This window comes from Leopardus geoffroyi, chromosome X (assembly GCF_018350155.1).
Source record: "Leopardus geoffroyi isolate Oge1 chromosome X, O.geoffroyi_Oge1_pat1.0, whole genome shotgun sequence".
NCBI lineage: Eukaryota > Metazoa > Chordata > Mammalia > Carnivora > Felidae > Leopardus > Leopardus geoffroyi.
In genome coordinates, this window is record NC_059343.1 from 39,603,745 (window position 1) to 39,625,000 (window position 21,256).

At 37.7% G+C, this 21,256-nt stretch overlaps 1 protein-coding gene across 8 annotated transcripts in view; it reads left to right on the forward strand.

Annotated features, from left to right (window-relative positions):
• KDM6A (lysine demethylase 6A) overlaps positions 1–21,256 on the forward strand; it is a 208,130-nt gene that overhangs the window by 143,027 nt on the left and 43,847 nt on the right. The window contains exons 9-17 of one of the 8 annotated variants that reach the window (XM_045471880.1): positions 4,670–4,763; positions 7,500–7,626; positions 13,043–13,141; positions 13,273–13,492; positions 14,052–14,186; positions 14,637–14,792; positions 15,356–15,451; positions 16,647–16,748; positions 17,424–17,819. In XM_045471880.1, coding sequence (XP_045327836.1) covers positions 4,670–4,763; positions 7,500–7,626; positions 13,043–13,141; positions 13,273–13,492; positions 14,052–14,186; positions 14,637–14,792; positions 15,356–15,451; positions 16,647–16,748; positions 17,424–17,819 — 1,425 coding nt within the window. The remainder of the gene's footprint in view (positions 1–4,669; positions 4,764–7,499; positions 7,627–13,042; positions 13,142–13,272; positions 13,493–14,051; positions 14,187–14,636; positions 14,793–15,355; positions 15,452–16,646; positions 16,749–17,423; positions 17,820–21,256) is intronic. The other 7 variants (XM_045471883.1, XM_045471881.1, XM_045471882.1 and 4 more) reach the window with 7 other exon arrangements.

Consider the following 21,256-nt stretch of genomic DNA (forward strand, 5'->3'; position numbering starts at 1 on the left):
AATATATGGGTATTTAGGAGTGTGGATAGTTGGATAGAAATACAAGCTTGTGCGTGTGTGCATAAATATGTCTTCTAGCTCTGCTTACTGGGAGGGCTTAGAGGCAATGACCCATCTCAGCAGCGGTATGACTACATTAGCACCCAGATCTTCGTTTCTAAATACTATACTTAAATAAAAGGAACCAGGGATTCTTCAGGAAAAGTAGGTGATTCCAGGGTTTAGGCAAGGAAATTACAAGAGGAGCTCTAGAATATCTTATGGTGCCAAAAAGGAAGGAAGTGCTTAAAAAATGATGGGGGCGTGTGGAAAGAACACAGGAGTCAACTTAAGGGGATGGAGTTCCTAATCAGCAAATCTGACACAAGTTTAGAAACTAATTATGATAATGAGATATAAGATACAGAATAAAATATATTTGTTCATACTGAAATGAATATATAAATGAAGTAAATGAATATAAATGAATTTATATTTGTATATATTTGATTTTATTTGTATTCATTTACAAATGAACATAAGTTGAAAATAAATGCAAGAGGGGGGACACTTCTTTTTTTTTAATGTTTATTTTTTTATTTTTTATTTTTTATTTTTTTCAACGTTTATTTATTTTTGGGACAGCGAGAGACAGAGCATGAACGGGGGAGGGGCAGAGAGAGAGGGAGACACAGAATCGGAAACAGGCTCCAGGCTCTGAGCCATCAGCCCAGAGCCTGACGCGGGGCTCGAACTCACGGACCGCGAGATCGTGACGTGGCTGAAGTCGGACGCTTAACCGACTGCGCCACCCAGGCGCCCCTTTAATGTTTATTTTTGAGAGAGAGAGAGAGAGAGAGCGCGCGCGTACGCGAGCGGGGGAGGGGCAGAGAGAGAAGGAGACACAGAATCCGAAGCAGGCTCCAGGCTCTGAGCTGTCAGCACAGGGCCCTATGTGGGGCTGGACCTCCTGAACAGTGAGATCATGACCTGAGCCAAAGTCAGACGCTTAACCGACTGAGCCACCCAGGTGTTCGGGACACTTCTTATTGTAGAATTTCAATTAATGAATGAGGAATGATGAGTATCTCTTCACAAGATGCTTACTGATTTCAAAGGGACATTTTTCAAAGTAACTAGCCAGTACCTTTTGTAAGTGTCAAGGTACTGAAAATCAAAAACGGGGGATCTGTTCCAGACTGGAGAAAAGTAAGGAGACATGCTACCTGAACATAGTGTGGGATCTTGGACCAGAAAAAGGACAGTATAATGGGAAAGTTGGTGAAATTGGAATAAATTATATAGTCAGTAGTGTTTTATTATTGTTAATTTTGTCAGTCTTTTCATGTGTTTTGAAGCTCTTATTGTCATGTCATCCTGATGTCCTTTATCATTATGAAATACTCCTTTATCTCTGGTAATAATCTTTGCCCTGAAGCCTACTTTGATCTGAATTGAGTCACTTGAGCTTTCTAATGCTTAGTGTTTGCATGGTGTCTTTTTCATCCTTTTATGTCAACCTTCTTGTGTCTTTATATGTAATGTCCACCTCTTAATAGTGTATTTTTGGCTCTTTTCTAAATCTTTTCTGGACATGTCTTGTTTGTTTAGAGTGTCTAGTCCGTTATATTTAATTTGGCTGTTAGTTTTTTTGTTGTATCTTTGTATTTTGTTGTTTTTCTCTGGCTGTTTTCAGAGTTCTCTTTCCATTTGGTTTTTAAGAATTTGACGATGAAGTTTTTTTTTGTTATTTATACTACTTGTGGTTTTCTTAGTCTTTTGGATATAGTATTAGATGTCTTTCATCAGTTCTGGAAAGCTCTCAGCCATTATGTCTTATCTTTTCTGCCCTATTCCTCTCTTCTTCTAGAACTCCAATTACATGTATGGTAGACAATCTGTTATTGCCTCATGTATCTTTGGATGGCCTTTAAAGTCTCCAATCTGCTATTCACTCTATCCAGTCATTTGTTTTTTTTATTTCAGATATTTTTCAGTTTTAGGATTTCTTTTTGTTTTTTTTTTTTTCTGTGCTCTAATTTCCTGCCCATTCATGCATTATGGTTATAGTTCCCTTATTGTCTCTGAATGTTGTTAAAATAGCTGCTTTAAAATTATTTGCACATTTCATCATCTGAGTAATGTCATGGCTGATTTTCATCAATTTCCTTTCCTTTTGAACATGGATAGAATGTTCCTGATTCTTCGTAGGTCTGGTAATTTTATCCTGGATATCATGAATAATACATTGTGGAGTGACTTTGTTATATTTTTCTGAAGAGTGATGTTTTTGTTTTATATTAGCCAGTTAATCTTGCGCAAGTCACACTGTAAACGTGGCCACTCCTGTAGTGGACAGCGGCTGAAATCTCTTTCATTCTGTCAGGCTGCTGGACATCTACTGTGTTCGTGCATGTTCAGCAGTCAACAAGAGATTTAGGTAGAGTTTTAATTGCAGAATTTGGTGTTCTTTTTCTTTCCCTCTCTCCTTCCTGGGATTTCTCCTCTCACTTCCAGCTTTTGTGATAGCTTCAAAGTGTCTCCTCTAATTCTTCAAACTAGTAAGATTGCTGGTTTCTTTTGAGTTCCAGCCCAGGCACCAATTGGCACCTGCCTTCGGATGGAAATCCTAGTTTACTGATCCAGTGTCATGCCCTTTTGCTAAGTCTATCTGGTTTCAGCCTGATTTTGGTTTCTCTCCAGGCTTTCTGACAGTTGACTTTTATATTTTATCCAGAACTTAAAGCCATCTGTGGAACAGCTACTCCAGCATTACCAGAGGAAAAACTTTACTAAACATCTTTAAAGATAAACTCATCTTGCTTTTCATATGCCATATATAATTGCTACTTAATGTTCTAGTGTATGCATCCATCATATTTTGTGTTTTTACTCCCTAGTGACATGGACCTAGGTTGTCCCTGAATTCCTGATACTGTGAACAGTACCATTTAGAACATTACCTGTGGAAAGGTTTCTTTGGCATCTTTGTCCCAAGAGTAAGCTTGCTGGATTGTAGTGTATCTGCATGCCTGTTTGCACACCTAATTTCATGCGTGAATCCTCTTCCAGCAGGGCGCACATACACATCCCCGACTTTGGATTTACCCAACTTTCTTATGTTTGCCATTCTGATGGGTAGATGGTGGTATCTCATTTAAACTTGCACTTCTAGAGATGTACACTTGTTCACATGGTTTTCACATTTTCTGTGTTGGTTTGTGTCCATGGCCTGATTTTCTGCTATGTGGTTCAAACCAGATCTTTACTTCTCTCATGATTTGTGGTGTTTTGGCCATGTCAGATAAGTTCTTTACAGTCTCAAGGACATATTCCTGCCAGTATACGATTTGAGGTAGAAATCCAACTTTGATTCTCAGAATGATGCAACCAAATTTTCAAGTGTGTCGTGTTTTGTTTTGTTTTTATTATTAGTGTTTAGAAATATGTTTTAGCATACCATTGGAAGGAATTGACCTGAATAACTTGGTCCTTATCTTGTATTAATTGTCTAAATGACTTTTTGAGATCAGATTAATATTTAGGGGGAACTAATTTAACTGATGAATAAAAGTTTATGTAATAACTTCTGTTAATCTCAGTGGCCAATTCTTTCAGATCTTTCCTGTGTTGACGTACTGTATTCATGTAGTTCCTTATTTGTTTCCGTACTTCTTTGCTTGTCTCATTTGATCTTTAGAACAACTCCAGATAGAAAGATTAGGTATTAACTCTGTTTTATGGATGTTGAATCTTTGTTTAAGTGATTTGCCTGAGGCTCCTACACCTGGTTTCGCATTTCTACCTCCTCCGTGTTTTTTTTGTTTTTTGTTTTTTGTTTTTTTTTTGAGAAGCATTTGTTTGCTCAGGCAGCCATGTACTATTGCTGATAATGAATAATAGCCACTTCAATTCATTGTTCTGCTGAGTATGTTTTAAAGGTAATATTTATGAGATTTTCTTTTATTGGCTTATCCCTTTTTTCCTCCCTCCCCTTTTTCTTGGAAGAGCTGTCTTAAGCTTTATGACGGTAGTAGTAATGGGTTTTAGTCACACACATACTTTTTGAGGAGAGGAGTGTGCATAAATGGTTTTATTTAGAAATTTGCCAATGGAACCTTAAATGTTGTGAACATTGTTAGACCATGAGAGGTTTGGTATCTTTAAAGCCATACGTATTATAAATTTTTTCATAGGCTATATACCAGTAACTATCCTTTCAACTTAGATTTTAACTGCTTTTGCACTTAGATTTTTTAAAGCACTCTTGGCATATGTTCTGTTTCTGTTAAGTTGCTTGGGAACTTGGTGTTTCTAGGCAGATCATAACACTGGGAGGTAGAGTACTTCTCTAGCTTCATCAGTGTTCCTAAATAAAGTTGAAATTATTTGTTATTGAATAAGTTGAGATTATTTTAACAATTGAGATTTGGCAGATTCTTAAAAGGGCCTATTTTAATACTTTATTGTATCGAATGTTTTACTGGTGTTAATTGCTCTGAAACATGGCCCGTCCACAACTGTCTGGTGTAAAAGGAACGCTCAGTAATGGAACTAGCCTTTTTTCTTTCGGTTGGCTTAAGAAATATGCTAAAGTATCAGTATTATGTAGTAAATCTTAATATATGAGCAAATTCTTTAAAGATAATGCTTTTATTTTTCTTTGAATCCCTTTTTTTCTGCTTTTTAGAGGAAGTATCATTCTGCAAAGGAAGCTTATGAACAACTTTTGCAGACGGAAAACCTTTCTGCACAAGTAAAGGCAACTGTCTTACAACAGTTAGGTATGTAATAATGGTGTACTATAAATATTTCTCTTTATGATTTTTCCATGTCAGAGATGGCACATATGTGGCTCATGTATTCTGTTCTCTTTTCCTTCCTTTACCCAGAGTTGATAGAATTAACTCTAACCCAGCATATTTCCCCTTTCAGCCAAGCATTGTCCATCTCACTGTCCATCTCATTATGGTTCTTCAGTGCAGTTGGTCCTTTTAAATTCTTAGAATTATTCTCTAGTACTTAACCCATGGGTGAGGGGGATTGAGTACTTCCCTTTGTGCCAGATATGCTTAGCACTGAATGAAGTTAAGTGATTTGTGTAAAGTCACTTAGTGGTTGGTGATCTTGCTTTCTTAGCCCTATCAATAATATTAACTAAAACATTTCATCGAAAAGTTGTGCAACATCTAATGGTATAGTTTTTGTACACATGTAATTCTTTTCTGATGTTGAAGAAATGTAGCCATTTGGATGACACATTAGTGTCACTCTGACGAAGAAGATAGTGATTGAGTTCTCCACGTTTAATTTTGTTGCTTAGTTATTGGGTCATGTTTCTTATCTGTATATGGTGCTTGGGTCCCCCCCTCCCCCTAGCTTTTGTTTATTTGTTTTTGGTCTGGGCAAATAATTTATTCTTAATTTTTAACTAACATTGTAGTAATATGAATGTTTTCATAATGTGACTATTTTTACATAATTTTAAAATTACTTAAGCCTAGATTTTATCACTGATCTTCATGATATTGATATGTATCATGATTAATTATATAAAATGAACACATTACCTTAGTATAAAACTTTTGTTTCTAGGTTTGTTTTTAATTTAATCTCTGGTTAGAATTTTTCTTGTGTTATCCATACTTTTAAGAATTATAGAAGTATTTGAATATTTGTTTTTAATAAGTTTACAGACCGTGTTTGAGTAGTGTGAATTCATATCTTCAAATTAAAACAAGTTTATTAATATAGTAAAGAAAGATTTTGTGCAGTTCTTAAGTAAAAAGAACAAAGTGATGCCTTTATCATAAGACAGCTTACTCATTCAGCTAATACTTGAATATGAGCTGTTTTGTTAATCCACACTATTTATAATCAAGTTTTTGTGCATTTCAGCTGCAGTGAGGAATGTGTCAATAGTAAAAATGCATACACCTTTTAAATTTAAGACATAGATTGAAATAGTTTTGGTCTAGTTACGTGTGAATCACTTGTCCTCTTTGGCATTGGCTTGCCATATTTCGAAGTATAGAAGTATAATAAACTTTTCGTGCTTTTGAAAGGAAAAACACTTCTCCTAATTAAGTCTAATTTATGCCTGTGTATCAATCCTTCCTACTTGCTTGTCACTGCTGCTTCAGCAGCTCCTTTTAGAGCCTGTTTCTCTAGGTTCCATTCTTACTAGTAATAGCAGGAGGTAAGAGGAACAGATGAATAAATGTAAATGTGTTATTGACATGTATTTCTGTAAAACATAGTAACGCAGTCCTTGAAATATATTTTGGAGCACAGCAACTATAATAAATGTCAGAAAATAAGGGTCCTTATTTGTTATATATAATACAGACTATACACAAAGAACAACGCTGATTTTTATGCACTTGAAATGATCCACAGCTGAAATATGACTTCCCCAGCAAATCAAATCAAATTATTCCTGTGTTGTCTTAAAAGTTTTAGAATACAGTATTGCATGATCCAATCTTTTGATAGCTTATATAACTATTATTTAATAAAAATTGTGCATATTTAAGGTGTACAACATGATGTTTTGGTACATCATGAAATGATTAGTATTGTCGAGCTAATCAACATATCCATCTCTGCACATAGTTACTCTTTGTGTGTGGTGGGAGCATCTAAAACCTACTCTCTTAGCAAATTTCTGTTAATATATTAGAGTATTATTAACTATAGTCATTCTGCTATACATTACTCTCTAGACTTACTCCTGCTACATAACTGTAACTTGTACCCTTGGACCAGTTTCTCCCCATTTCCCCTACCTCCCCATTCCTGGTAACCATCGGTCTACTGTCTGCTTCTAGATATTCAACTTTTTGAGATTCTACATATAATTGAGATTCTGCACAATCTATATTTATTGATTAAACATTTGTGGTACCCATTTTAAACCATTTTTATTTGCACCATTTGAATATACTTAGACTTGGGTTTTATTTTTAAATAATTGTCAAATGCTGTACAGTTTTTATTTTAGATAAGTTATTAGTATATGTGACCATTGCCAGTGAGATAGGGTTGTATGTGGGTGTTGTACTCTGAGCTATCATTGATTAAATCATCTTATATGTACTCCTTGGAAATAAACAATGGGTTAATAGACTGTCTTGGAGAGTCTTAAAATGCACATAAAATTTTACATGGAACAGTGAATTTTTATATTCTTTGTTTCATAACTTGGAATTTTTTCAAACACCAAAATTAGAAAAGAAGAACTGTAGTTTGTAATCTAAGTGTTAAGTCAGTACTTAAAATCGTTTTGGTTTCTCTGGAATAAAGTTCTTTATAGGTTTGACTGTACCTTCCTGTGAGAAACAGACTTCCTTATGGTCAGAATTGGCAGTTCTAAATTTTGGGAATGTGTGTGCCGAACTAAATGAATAAATTGACTGAAAAAAAAATATTTTTACTTATGTGTTTTCTGTTTGGTATTCTTAAAAACTGAAGAACAATTAAGTCATCTATGTAAATATTTTTAAAATCATTTACTGTAGGTTGGATGCATCACACTGTGGATCTTCTGGGAGATAAAGCCACCAAGGAAAGCTATGCTATTCAGTATCTCCAAAAGTCCTTGGAAGCAGATCCTAATTCTGGCCAGTCCTGGTATTTCCTCGGAAGGTGAGACTTAGCAGACACTTACACTATGCTTTTGTTTATTCCAGCTAAGAGATTGGAATTATGAGCTATATAATTTTGTTTATATTTATATTTGTTTGTTTATATTTATAACTTGATTAGTATCTTTTCCTTTTTAAATATATTGTCGCAAAGATTTCTGGAAAGTTAAAGCTTCTGAATGTGATAATTTTTCTCAGCATAATCTGGTCAGCCAGGACATTTCTTATTTTGCTTGTTGGATTTTCATTTGACTTGAATCATTGCTGGCTTTTAAAAAGACTTATCAGATAGTAATTCTTCATCCTAGTATTTAAATGCCTGTCCTTCTGATTTCTGTTATTTTTTTTTATATGTCTGTTGAACCGAACCGAATTAATTTTTCATTCTGCCTGGTGACCACCAGTAGCCAGTGGAACCTTGCTATTTGTAATTTTGATTAATGATATATACATTAGAATGGACATATTTGATTAATAGTAGGTCTCAAATCAGTTCTACTTGAAATCTCACAGGGAGAAAGTGGATACATTATTATTGGATCTGTTGGAAAGGAGAAGTAACATGTAATGAAAATAGTGTTCTGCAAGTCTGTAAACTTTTCTCTGTACTTTAAATGCCTAAATTGTGCTCACTGATTATCTAAAATATACCTTATGTATGTGTATCTGATAGATTATATTTTGGGGACATTATTAGATCGTCTTTTGGTTCCTAACTGGTTTTAGCTTTTATGGTGTGGTGGAAAGATCAGTGTACTAGCAGCTGGGAGACTTGGATTTAGGTCTTGGCTAGGCTACTGTTTGTAGATCATGGGTGATACAGTTAAACTTTTTGATGCTTCAGTTTTCTTTTAACCTTTTAAATAAGAGGATTATATTAGATCAGTGGTTTTCATTGGGGGCCTATTTTGTCCCATAGGGGACATTTTATAATGTCTGGAGATACTTGGTTATATCACAACCGTGGGGAGCACTGCAAGCATCTAGTGGGATAGCCTCTACGACAAAAGATTACCTGACCCAAAATGTCAGTAGTGCCGAGGTTGAGAAACTCTGGTTATGGATTATCTGTTAGGTATCTTCTCACCCTAAAGGTTTCGATTTTATGATTTCTTTTGAAATTATCCTATTTTGTTTTAATTTTAAGCTCTTTGAGTGAATTTGCCATGTAATCCCATTAAGTTTTAGTATTTTGTATGGTTTCATTTTTCCTTTAAATTTAGCAAAGTGTGTTTGTATGAGATGGAGTAGTACTAAGATTTTTTTAAAAAGATGTTTGATTAGTCATTAATAATGTACAACAAGAGTTGGCTGGGAAAGTACCTATTTTTAGCAGAAATTTTCTAATACCTTCCAAGTCCTAGAAAATCATCTAATTTGGGTTGCTCACTAAAAAGCTTGAGAGTCCAAAGTTTGTTTTTCTCTTTCACTGAATGAAGATATTTGGGGGCAGAGACTGGAACCTACCATCTTTGTATACTGTTGACTAGCAGAATGGCTATTGAGTGAATGCAGTAAATGAACTAACTGAACACCATTTGCTTTTCGAGCTAACACCATTGCTGCTGTTTTGTGTTGCACAGTGGGATGCTTCATACAGGGACTGGAAAGGAGATGGAGTACTGAGAAGTAGGGACTGCCTAGACTTTGTCTCTAGTGTTAACGTTTACATACGAAAATTTCTTTTTATACGGGTTAAAAGGCATGTGTAGTAGCAATTATTTTCATTTTGACCTAAGATGAAGAATAGTAGCGGCTCAGTCAGTTAAGCGTCCGACTTTGGCTCGGGTCATGATCTCGCGGTTCATGAGTTTGAGCCCCTTGTCAGGCTCTGTGCTGACAGCTCAGAGCTTGGAGCCTGCTTTGGATTCTCTCTCTCTCTCTCTCTCTCTCTCTCTCTCTCTCAAAAATGAATAAACATTAAAAAAAATTTTTTTTTTAAGTTCTTAAAGCTCTGAATAAAGACCTCAGGTGTCAGTAAGCAACTTTGGGATTTGATGACCCTAATATTCTACGGCTTTTTATTACTTATGTTCACATTCAGATCTGTGTTGAAGATGTCCTTTGGCATGTGTATATCATAATAAAGGTGTAATGTGGTAATGCTCTTATAGTAGTACTAATCATTGGCAGTGTTATCACAGAACTATAGAATGTTAGAGCTAGGAGGGACCAGGGAGGTCACCTGCTTCACTCTGTAAACTCTGTTATTTTACAGATGTAGAAATAGAGTTCAGAGGAGTGAAATGGTTTATCTAAGGTTACAGTCACACAGGTAACTAAATCAGAACAGGAACTAGAGCCTAGGTTCATGTATTGCTTTTTCAAAGACACAGGGCTGTCTCAGGGGCACTTAATTAAGTTTTGCTAGAGGAAAAGTGGTTGGTGGTTGGACTGGGACATCTGTAGTTGGGCACACTGGTTTTCTACTTTTCACTTTGTAGGAATGGAATGTGAAAACGTGAGTTTTGGGAATTACTGCTTATTCCTCCCAGTGGTTAGGTAAATTTGTCTATAAATCCTGAGATTTGGCTTTGATTTAACAACAACAAACAGAATGTGTTTTCTACTATCTGTTAAGGATTCCCTTTCTTTGTGGTGTCTGTCCCTACATGGTGTTGTTCATAACTTCTCCTGAAGTTATTAACAAACTTTGTGGAAGTTTGCGGGTGCTCTCTGACATTGCCTTCTCTCAGTCACTGACATTTCTTATTACCCAATCCACAAGATTAGTTATCCTTAGGCTTATTTTAACGTCTCCCTTGTAGGTGTCCTATATATATATTTTTAACATTTATTCATTTTCCGAGAGACAGAGCGTGAGTGGGGGAGGGGGAGAGAGAGAGGGAGAGAGGGAGAGGGAGAGGGAGGGAGACAGAATCCGGAGCAGGCTCCAGGCTCCGAGCTGTCAGCACAGAGCCCGACATGGGGCTCGAACTCACAGAAGGCGAGATCATGGCCTGAGCTGAAGTCGGTCGCCCAACCGACTGAGCCGCCCAGGTGGCCCAGGTGTCCTGTATTCTTAAACCCTCTCTTCTATATGGATGAATTCCAAATCTAGATTTCTACATTTCGAGGTATTAAATTTCAGGACCACATCTCTTACTCTTTACCTAACATTATCTATTTTAGTGTTCTCATCTCACGTCAAAGTAAGCATATTTCAAAGCTCATTCATCATATTCTTTTCCAAACCAGCTCTTCTCCTTTTATTTTTGTCAATGATGTCACCATTTCTTTTTTAACTCTCTTTGATCAGGCTTAAAAACTAAGTTATAAGCCCCTGCTATGAATATCTAATCAGTCAGTCACAAAAGTCCTTATATCTTTTGGTTTACTATATTTCTCCCTTCTTTTTCTTTCTTTCCATTTTCGTTATTTTCACCCCAATTTTGGCCTGTTCCAAACCAGTGAGTATAGCTGCCTTTTTTACTGTCCATAATTTATTTTTCTTTCAGTTTATCTCTACACATTGCTAGCAGATTACTATTCCTATAAAGTGCTTTCATGGTGCCATTTCCCTTGTTAGAAGAACAAAAACTTCAGGGTAACCTCGGGCTGGATTTATAATTCTCTACTATTTGTGCTATCTTATGTACATTAAGTTTTGGTTATACTGCCTAAATAACATTTAAAAAAATTTTTTTTTAATGTTTATTTATTTTTGAGACAGAGAGACAGAGTATGAGCAAGGGAGGGGCAGAGAGAGGGAGACACAGAATCTGAAATCTGAAGCAGGCTCCAGGCACTGAGCTGTCAGCACACAGCCCGACGCAGGGCTCAAACCCACGAACCGCGAGATCATGACCTGAGCCAAAGTCGGATGCTTAACTGACTGAACCACCCAGGCACCCCCCAAACAGCATTTTAAAATGCCCTCTTTCATCTTCTCTGTCTGAATCAGGCGTTCCCAGACTTCTGGATTGCAGGAATCAGCAAAATTTCAAAGAATAATTATGAGGATCTAAATATTTAATTTGGGCAAGTGAAAACATTTAAGATATTTTTGCCATTTAGTCAGCCAGTAGTATTTCAAAATAAGTCAGTTACAGTATAAGTATTAATTAGTTTAATGGAATATTTATATATATAAGTATATGTTGCTGTGTTTCTATTTTATTTTCATGGCCATAAATTGCTTTATACTGGCTGATAATTGGGAATCACTGATCTAAACAACATGCCTCTATACTTATTTTAAATTCCTTAGTGTTATCCTTCCTTTTTTGCTTTTCCTAAATCCTATAGTGTGTATTGTGGTGTCTTCTACCCTAAATTCTCAGACCAGAGAATTGCCTGTGACAGACATTCGATATGGCATCATGACATTTATAATACGTCTTCAGTCCTCAACTAAATTGTAAGCTCCGTGAAGACAGATAGGGACTGGGTTTTGTCTTTTCTTTTTTCCTTAGTGCCAAGCACTAAGAAGATAATTTCTGTATTTATAGTTTCAGCTGCTGTTCTGTGTATCCATCAGGTGTATCTGCATTAAGAAGATAACAGGTTCCTCTCTCTCTCTCAAAAAAAATAAATAAATGTTAAAAAAAAATTACAAAGTGGGGGAGTGCCAGGGTGACTCAGTCAGTTAAGTGTTTGACTTCAGCTCAGGGCATGATCTCGCAGTCCATGAGTTTGAGCCCTGCATTGGGCTCTGCGCTGACAGCTCAGAGCCTGCAGCCTGCTTCAGATTCTGTGTCTCCCTTTCTCTCTGTCCCTCCCCTGCTTGCACTCTGTCTCTCTGTCTCTCTGTCTCTCTCTCTCTCTCTCTCTCTCAAAAAACATAAATAAACATTAAAAAAAATTACAAAAAAACCACAGGTCCTTGAAACTTTAATCAGACCTTGCTACCCTTACATGTCATGAAATACCGCACTCACCTTATTATACTGTTTTTGATAGTTAGCTTGATATTGCCTGCATCTTAATGTTTGTATTTTTTCCAAATTACAGAATGGTTGACCTCATGGTCATTACTTAGGAAAGTAGAATTGAAATCAGATTCATCCAGTCTTACCAGAATAGAATGGTTTTCTTGTTTTTTTTAAGTCTATATTCTTTATGTAAGCTATATAAATATACCAAGCTATATAAGTGGCATGGCAAGTGCATGTGTGAGCGCACATGCGCGCTTTCAACCGTCAATATAATACTGAAGTAATACGGCCTTTAATTACTTTAATATTGTTCATTAATGTATCATGCTTTAGCACTTACCAGATAGACTATAGTATAGTTTATTGAATGGTTAATTATAATGTACATTATAATTATAATTTTATACACACACACACACACTCACAGAAATATGTTAGCTCATTCAGAATTTTAATTTGCTTTGATATATGTAGTCCATTTTTCAGCAGATTAATCAGTATTAATGCAATTGTCTGGATTTTTTTTCCCTCCCCTCTCAGGTGCTATTCAAGTATTGGGAAAGTTCAGGATGCCTTTATATCTTACAGGCAGTCTATTGATAAATCAGAAGCAAGTGCAGATACATGGTGTTCAATAGGGTAAGACTTTATATAAAAATAATGGTATTATACTCGATACATGACAGTTACATATCACATATAATATACTTGGTGAGGCTGAGTAGTTCTTCTTAGTTGACCTCTTGTTTGTCCTTAATTTTTCTTTCTAGTGTGCTATATCAGCAGCAAAATCAGCCTATGGATGCTTTACAGGCTTATATTTGTGCTGTACAATTGGACCATGGCCATGCTGCAGCCTGGATGGACCTAGGCACACTCTACGAATCCTGCAACCAGCCTCAGGATGCCATTAAATGCTACTTAAATGCAACCAGAAGCAAAAGTTGTAGTAATACCTCTGCACTTGCAGCACGAATTAAGTATTTACAGGTAAAACTTTTAAATAGCAGTTTTTTAAAGACACATGTTTCCCCATAACACTCAGGCAGGAGGCGGGTGGCTGGAAAGTTTGTCTAGTTGTGTTTTGCTGTCTATAATTTGTTTCCATATTTTGTAAACATACCATAGCTTGTAATATTATTTTACTTTTCATTTTAAGTAAGAGATGCAGTATTTTAAAAGATGCTCTTTTGCACATTTACTGTTGATGTATATTAATTTACATAATTTTTTTCTACGTACTGTCTACATTTTTAAGTTGTCATAGCATTTTAGAGAAAAGAACACAAACACTGTCTTTCACTCTTGCTTGGAGTTTCATGAGAAGACAGCTATGAGAACTTTGAAAACAGAGCTCAGCTTTGTTTGAATTCTCACAAAGGTCTATATTCTGGTTACCCTCTTTATACTTAGTATCTTTCTGAAACCCCAAATTAAGAATCTATTTTCTTTTAAAAACAATTAGTTATAGCATTTAGGAAGATTTAGTGGACTTGCTCTTACTCAAGTAGGCTTGTGTTAAATTTGCTTTTTACATAATTTTTCCTAGGCTCAGTTGTGTAACCTTCCACAAGGTAGTCTACAGAATAAAACTAAATTACTTCCTAGTATTGAGGAGGCGTGGAGCCTACCAATCCCCGCAGAGCTTACCTCCAGGCAGGGTGCCATGAACACAGCACAGCAGGTGAGAAGTTGGGTTATGTTCTGCAGGTACCCAGCTTTAAGGGTTCTTTTCAATCTGTAGTGGTCAAGCGTATTTTACTAAGTACAGGAGCCTTTTATTAATGGAAAAGCCTTTGGATTTAATTGTGAAGGGAATCTAGATCGAAATAAAACTCCCTCTGATATGGGAAGAAATTTTGGGGTGCCAATTTAGAACCTTTGTGCATTTTCATGATTTTGAAGGAGATTTCTTAAAATGATGCTGCAGTGGTTTGTTTAATTTTTAAAGCAGTTTTTCAAAGGAAGGTACACATTCCTCCATTGATGATCATTTGATTTTGATTTTCAATAATTGCCATCAGCGATGTCCACATAGCTTTGAAAAGTATGCAGTTTGTAAAGTTTTATAGTTTGAAGGAATGAACTAAGAATATATAGAACCCTATTTTTGTCTTCCTTCTGTGATTCTTAGGCATGTAAACCTCATCATGCAAATACTGAACCTGTATTAGGCCTCAGTCAAACACCAATTTCACAGCAGTCCTTGCCACTACACATGATTCCTTCTAGCCAAGTAGATGACCTGTCCAGTCCTGCCAAGAGGAAAAGAACATCTAGTCCAACAAAGGTATATATTTTAGAGAAATAGAAAATCCCAGTCCAAAAGGAATCTCCCAACTGCCCTGAACTTGTGCAGTTTGAATATCTCCTGTCCTTTATTTTAAATCTGTGGACATCAAAAGAGTGAAAGGTTTGAGTTTTTCCATCCCAAATTCTTAGCATCCTATTAAATACAGAACGTAGGGATAAATTTGCATTCATCAAGTCATTTTATTCATCTCCCTGCCGTTAAGATCTCAACACACTTTTCATCATCACTTTCTACTGACATTGAGATAAATTTATTATTGGATCTAGTGGACAGTGTGATGTTTAGGTTAGCCATTTGGGCCATAGTTTAGGGGTGGGCTTTTTCGGGTGGTTGATTAAAGAATCAGTATTTTTTTTTTAATTTATGATTTCCCAAATTTATTATGCATGTAAAATTATTTTTAAAAGAATTTAATGTCATAACATTTTTTATATGTAAATATTCCAATTCATAGTCATTTGGCCTTCATGAGTCATTCTTGTGAACTCTGTGGATTTAACCAAATATTCTTTAATTTTTCTTTTATCAATTTTCCTCAGAATACTTCTGATAATTGGAGTAGTGGCCATGCAGTGTCACATCCTCCAGTACAGCAACAAGCTCATTCGTGGTGTTTGACACCACAGAAATTACAGGTATGTAAGAGAATGCTTTTGACAGATTGTTTTTCCTCTTGCAAAGGAGTAGAAGAAGTAAGCTTTACAATTTTAAGTATTAATTCAGTCAATCCAGTCAAATGCACATAAGTAAAATGAACCCACGTTTGTCAGAGTAGTGGGATAATTAGTTCCTGATTTTCACCTATTTTTGGTTTTATTTTTAAACAGGCAACGTTCACATAGTTCCAAGTGCATCTGTATGGTTATAGGCTCCACAGGGCAAATTCCTACCCACTTAGCTTTTAGCTCCTGCCCGTATCCACTTAGTTCTCCCTCTAACAGCTAGCCAGTGTTACCAGTTTACCTGTCTTCCCTGAGATATGTTCAGGCTTGCACAAGCAACCATGCATCCTCCTCCTCCTCTCACCCGTTACTCATTTTCTCCTTTTTCATACAAATTGTAGAATGCTCCGCCTATTGATTGTTAACAATGTATTTCATAGGCCTTTCCTTGTCGGGATGTAAAGAGCTTCTTTTTGTTTTATGGCCACAGCGTATTTCTTTTTTTTTTTTTTTTTTTTTTTTAATTTTCTAATGTTCATTTATTTTTGAGAGACAGAGACACAGCATGAGCGGGGAAGGGGCAGAGAGAGAGGGAGACACAGAATCCGAAGCAGCCTCCAGGCTCTGAGCGCTCAGCACAGAGCCCGATGTGGGGCTGGAACTCACGGACCGTGAGATCATGACCTGAGCCGAAGTCTGCGCATCACTGATCGAGCCACCCAGGCGCCCCCGCCATAGCATATTTCTTCCGTAGATGCACACCTTCCGCAGAGCACTGATTTTAGGTAGTCAGGCTGTCTTCACACTTTTCCTGTTCCAAACAGTGATGCTTTGAGTGTACTTGTCCTAATGCATTGTAAGTGTAAAGAACTTTCTGTGTGAATACTGAAAAATAGAGTATTAATGAGTAAAATTTTATGCCCACTTGTCTCAAATACCACATTACAGTAAACTTCTTTTGATGCATGTTTATTTCTTAATTTCTCAGACTTCTTAAAGGACTTCATCTCAGGGTTAGTTGCTGTTGGTCAGGAATCCGTATCTTTGACTAGATAGCGGCTCCGCATTGGTCCGGTCGTTTCATGACGAGGTTGCTTAGAATAGTGAGCTTGAGCTGGTTTCTTAGATATGTCTTTGACCGTATTCTCCTTTCTTCTTCTTCTTCTAGCACTTGGAACAGCTCCGTGCAAATAGAAATAACTTAAATCCAGCACAGAAACTGATGCTGGAACAGCTGGAAAGTCAGTTTGTCTTAATGCAGCAACACCAAGTGTGTATAGCATTTTTTTCCCCTAAAATTTGTTAGCGTTTTGAGTACTTTTATTGACTGAAACATTTTAGAGCATGGTCATGCCTGCCTCTTTCTACCAGTATTTGGTGGAATTTAGTAATCTTGCTTCTTAAAATACTAATAATGGACAGAGAGTTTTAGGAAAAAACAGCTATAAATTTAATTTTGAGCACAAGACTTGGTATTTTATTATTTATTTACATGCTATTTTACCGCTGTTCTGAGGGTTTATTTCTATTATTGAATACTTAACGAGCTGCCCTAAACTGAGATGGGGTTCTTCAGGACTTGTTGAATTTGGAGGATCTGACATACAGATATAATAGAGTGTAAATTGGAGATCCTCTATTTTGTGATTGGGAAAAAGACCTGTAAATTCCACAGTTTTCTTAATTTTCAGCTGCTTTCTTTTGTCGTTAGTAAAGGGATGTTTCTTAAAAAATAAAACAGATTTCTGCTTTTCTGAGGAAGCTAATCTAAATATGACTGAATACAATTTCTTGTTTTTAAAAAAGTGTGTATTTTTCAGCCTAGAGAAATTAAATGTTAGGGTAAAATCAGAGATTACCCGGTTATATATACTCCTTCATATTTTTGGTCCTCTACCTTATGGCCCACACAAGGAGCGTTTATTTTTCATTTGCCTTTTCACAGATGAGACAAACAGGAGTTGCACAGGTACGATCTACTGGAATTCCTAACGGGCCAACAGCTGACTCATCACTGCCTGCAAACTCCATCTCTGGCCAGCAGCCCCAGCTCTCTCTGACCAGAGTGCCTAGCGTGTCTCAGCCTGGAGTCCGCCCTGCCTGTCCTGGGCAGCCTTTGGCCAACGGACCCTTTTCTACAGGCCATGTTCCCTGTAGCACATCAAGAACGCTGGGGAGTACAGACGCTATTTTGATAGGCAATAATCACATAACGGGAAGTGGAAGTAACGGAAACGTGCCTTACCTGCAGCGAAACGCACTCACTCTACCTCATAACCGCACAAACCTGACCAGCAGCGCAGAGGAGCCGTGGAAAAACCAACTATCTAACTCCACTCAGGTAATAGAAGAGCTAGCTGCTTCGTTGGCTTCTCACATACTAGTTCTTTTTTTTTTTTTTTTTTTTTTTTGGTTTCATGCATTCTGAGAGAAAAAGAAATAGAAGTTTGAGGAACTGTTTTTGTAAGCATTTTATAGTACTGTGATGTTATCAGCTATATTTTGATTGCCAACATACATACACACGTACGTAAGTGTATTTTCTTTTCCGTTATAAGATTCTACACCCACACGTGCACGTACACACACACAGTCTTGGAAATTTCCACAGGATAGAGAAAATAGATCATACAGCCCCCCCCCCCAAAACTTACTGTTTTACTTAGTTCATTTCTACACATATTGCCTACCTAAGATCAGGTACTTATGCTAATATGTTTTAGGTATTCACTGTGGTGGGAGAAAAAGACCATTAAAGAAGCAGTTACCGTAAATTACTCTGAAGTGTGACTTTGGTGAAAAGTGCTGTCACTGTACCTAGGAGGGCACATAGACCAAGTTGTTAGAGTTTCCAGAAATTGGAGAGTTTGGGAGGGGAGAGGGCTGGTAAAGTGTGCCTAGAGTATAGATTATGAAGAGGGAACGGTGAAATGTGAGGCCGAGGAAGGTAGAGAAAGTTGCCTCATTTTTTTTTTTTCTAAATTTATTTTTGAGAGAGAGAGAGAGAGAGAGAGAGAGCGAGAACACGAGCAGGGGAGGGGCAGAAAGAGAGGGAGACACAGAATCTGAAGCAGGCTCCAGGCTCTGAGCTGTCAGCAGAGCCCGACGCAGGGCTCGAACCCATGAGCTGTGAGATCATGACCTGAGCTGAAGTCAGACACTTAACAGACCAAGCCACACGGTGCCCCGCCTAATTTGTCTTGAAGGCAAAGTAGAACCACTGCAGTTTTCAAAACAGTAATGGATTTCATGAACATTATTTCTATCAAAGATAGATGTGCCATATTTTACTCCGTTCACTGTTAGACATACAATTTCTAAATTTTCACTTCTCAGTATTTGTGCACATCATTTTTCCTGTGTTTTGGGTTGTTTCCATGGAGCGTATGTTTCAAAATGGAACTGAAGGGTCAAAGAGTAAGCATCCAAAAAAAATGTTGCCAACACACATTGCCAAATTACTTGTACTTTTGTTAGTAAGAAATATTTGACTTATTGCTGGTTAGCCTTATGTTATTGGTAAAACCAAGATAATTTCATTCTTCAAAGACTTTTAAGTTTATTCTTGAAGTACCTTTCTTGGCGGGACCATCTTCTAGAGTGATTAATAGTTGTATTTATTCTTAAATGTTGAGCACCTCCCATGTCCATGTCCCGTTCGAGGCTCTGGGGATAAATCCGCCGACACAAGGATATCTTAATTCATGCAGGTAAAAAGACCGTGAACAAGTAAGCATCATATAGAGAATATTAGGTAATGATATGGTGAGTTCTATGGAAAAATGTATTAGGAAGGGGAGCTGGGGCGTCCTAGACATCGGTGGTAGAGGATTCACAGTTGTAAATAGGAAGGTCAGGGAAGGCTTCACGGAAGATGACATTTGAATGAAGACCTGAGACTTACAGAGTGAGCCTTGAGGGTATTTGTGATAAGAGTGTTCCAAGTCTCAGGAGCTGGAAGGAGCAATAGGCCCTAGGGTAGGAGTGTGTTTTGCATTTTTGGAGGTAAGTCAAGGTGGTGAGGATGGCTGAGCAGGGCGGGCAGAGGGTAAGAAGGGAGGTACGTGTGGTCCAGCTGGCCAACGCTGGCCACGCTGGCCAAGTCCCGTTCAGCCGGGTAGGCTGTTGTAAGGGTATTAGATTTTATTGTGCGTTAAATGGGAAACAGGGTTTTTGAATGGAGGAATGACATGATCTGACTTAGTTTTTAACTAGATCCTCTCTGGTACTCTGTGGATAGACTAAAGGTGGCAAAGGCAGAAACAATGTGTGTGACCGACTTGGAGATTATTGCTGTAATCGAAGTTAAGACATGGTGGTGCCAGGACCCAGAGTGGCAGCATTAGAAGTGGTCAGCTTTTGGGTTCCTTTGGAAGGCAGAGCTGGTAGGATTAGCTGGTAGAGTTGGGGTCTGAGAGGGAGGAATCAAAGCTGGCCTGGCTGACCTCGAGGGATGGATGCGTCTGGGCGAGATCCCCATGGGGTGTGAGTAGATGGAGGAAAGAACTCAAGGTGGCCTGTGAGGTGGTAGGAGATCCAGGAGGATGTGAGTGATTGCCTGGAAGCCAAGTGAAGAAAGTCTTTCGAGGAGGAAAGCGTGATCAAAGTGTAAATCCAGTAGTGCTTCATAGGCCTAGTAAGGGAAGGGCTGGGAACTGACCATCTGAGGTATTTGGTGACATTGCTGGGACCAGGAAACTAAGGGGCACAGGCCAGTTCACCCCACGACCATGACCTGGTTTTTGTTATTGTTTTTGTATTTACAGCCCACGAATGAAGAATGGGTTTTTTCATTTTCGAAGGGTTCTTAAAAAGAAAAATGTGTGACAGAGACTATACGGCCCACCAAGCCTAAAGTACTTGCTATGTGACACTTTATTTACAGAAAACATTTTGCTGACATTTCAGTGGACTTGGTGGGATCAGAAGCCTAATTGAGGTTGGTCTCAACATGAGTGGAAGGAGAGAACTCGAAAACAATAGATGTAGACAGTCCCAGCACTGACACTTTAAAGTCGTGTGGGCTGTGCACTGCACAGTGCCAGGGGCGATATCCCCGTAGACCGTGACGTGAAAAGGAAGGAGAGAAACAGGTGGTAGCGGAAGGGGAAGTGCGATGAAGAGTTGTTTTTTGTTTTAAATTTAAGATGGGAGAAAGCAGAAAGAAACTCAAGGCGGGTGGAAGCTCATGAGCAGGGTTCAGTAGAGAGGGAGAAATTAACGTGGGAGACAGAGGAGAGAATTGTTAAAGTAGGTGAGAAGGTGGGATGTGGGGCGGGGGGGGGGGGGGGGCGGTTCTGGGTCGGAGAACCTGAGATTTTTGTTAGGTTGCCTGTAGTGCTGAGGTATAATTGGCAGTTAATAAATGGGAACCTCTGTTAGGATTGTAACTTACGAATCTGTTCTTCTTTAAGCACATCCAATTCCTGGTTTGCTTAGTTTTGAGATTTTCAGTGAATACTCTTCAACTCTAGTTTGGGAATTTGCTCTTTTAAAAACATAATTCCAGTGAAAGAGCCTTTGGTTTGCAGGCCATGAGGCCTTTGTACATGACTGAATACTGAGTGGTAGAGCGCCCCAGCCTTTGTTTCACAGGTTCCTCAAGGCCAGTGTCCGAAGAAGCTTTATAATTTAGATAATGCGGTTGGGAAAGCTGTCTAAAAAAAGGTCGTGGAACTGATTCTAGGTCAGAGGTTTCCCAAATGAAGTTGCTGCATGATCACTGTAGGTAGGGGAGTTCTGTCTCTGGTATTAATATAATTAAAGAGGCTTTTTCAA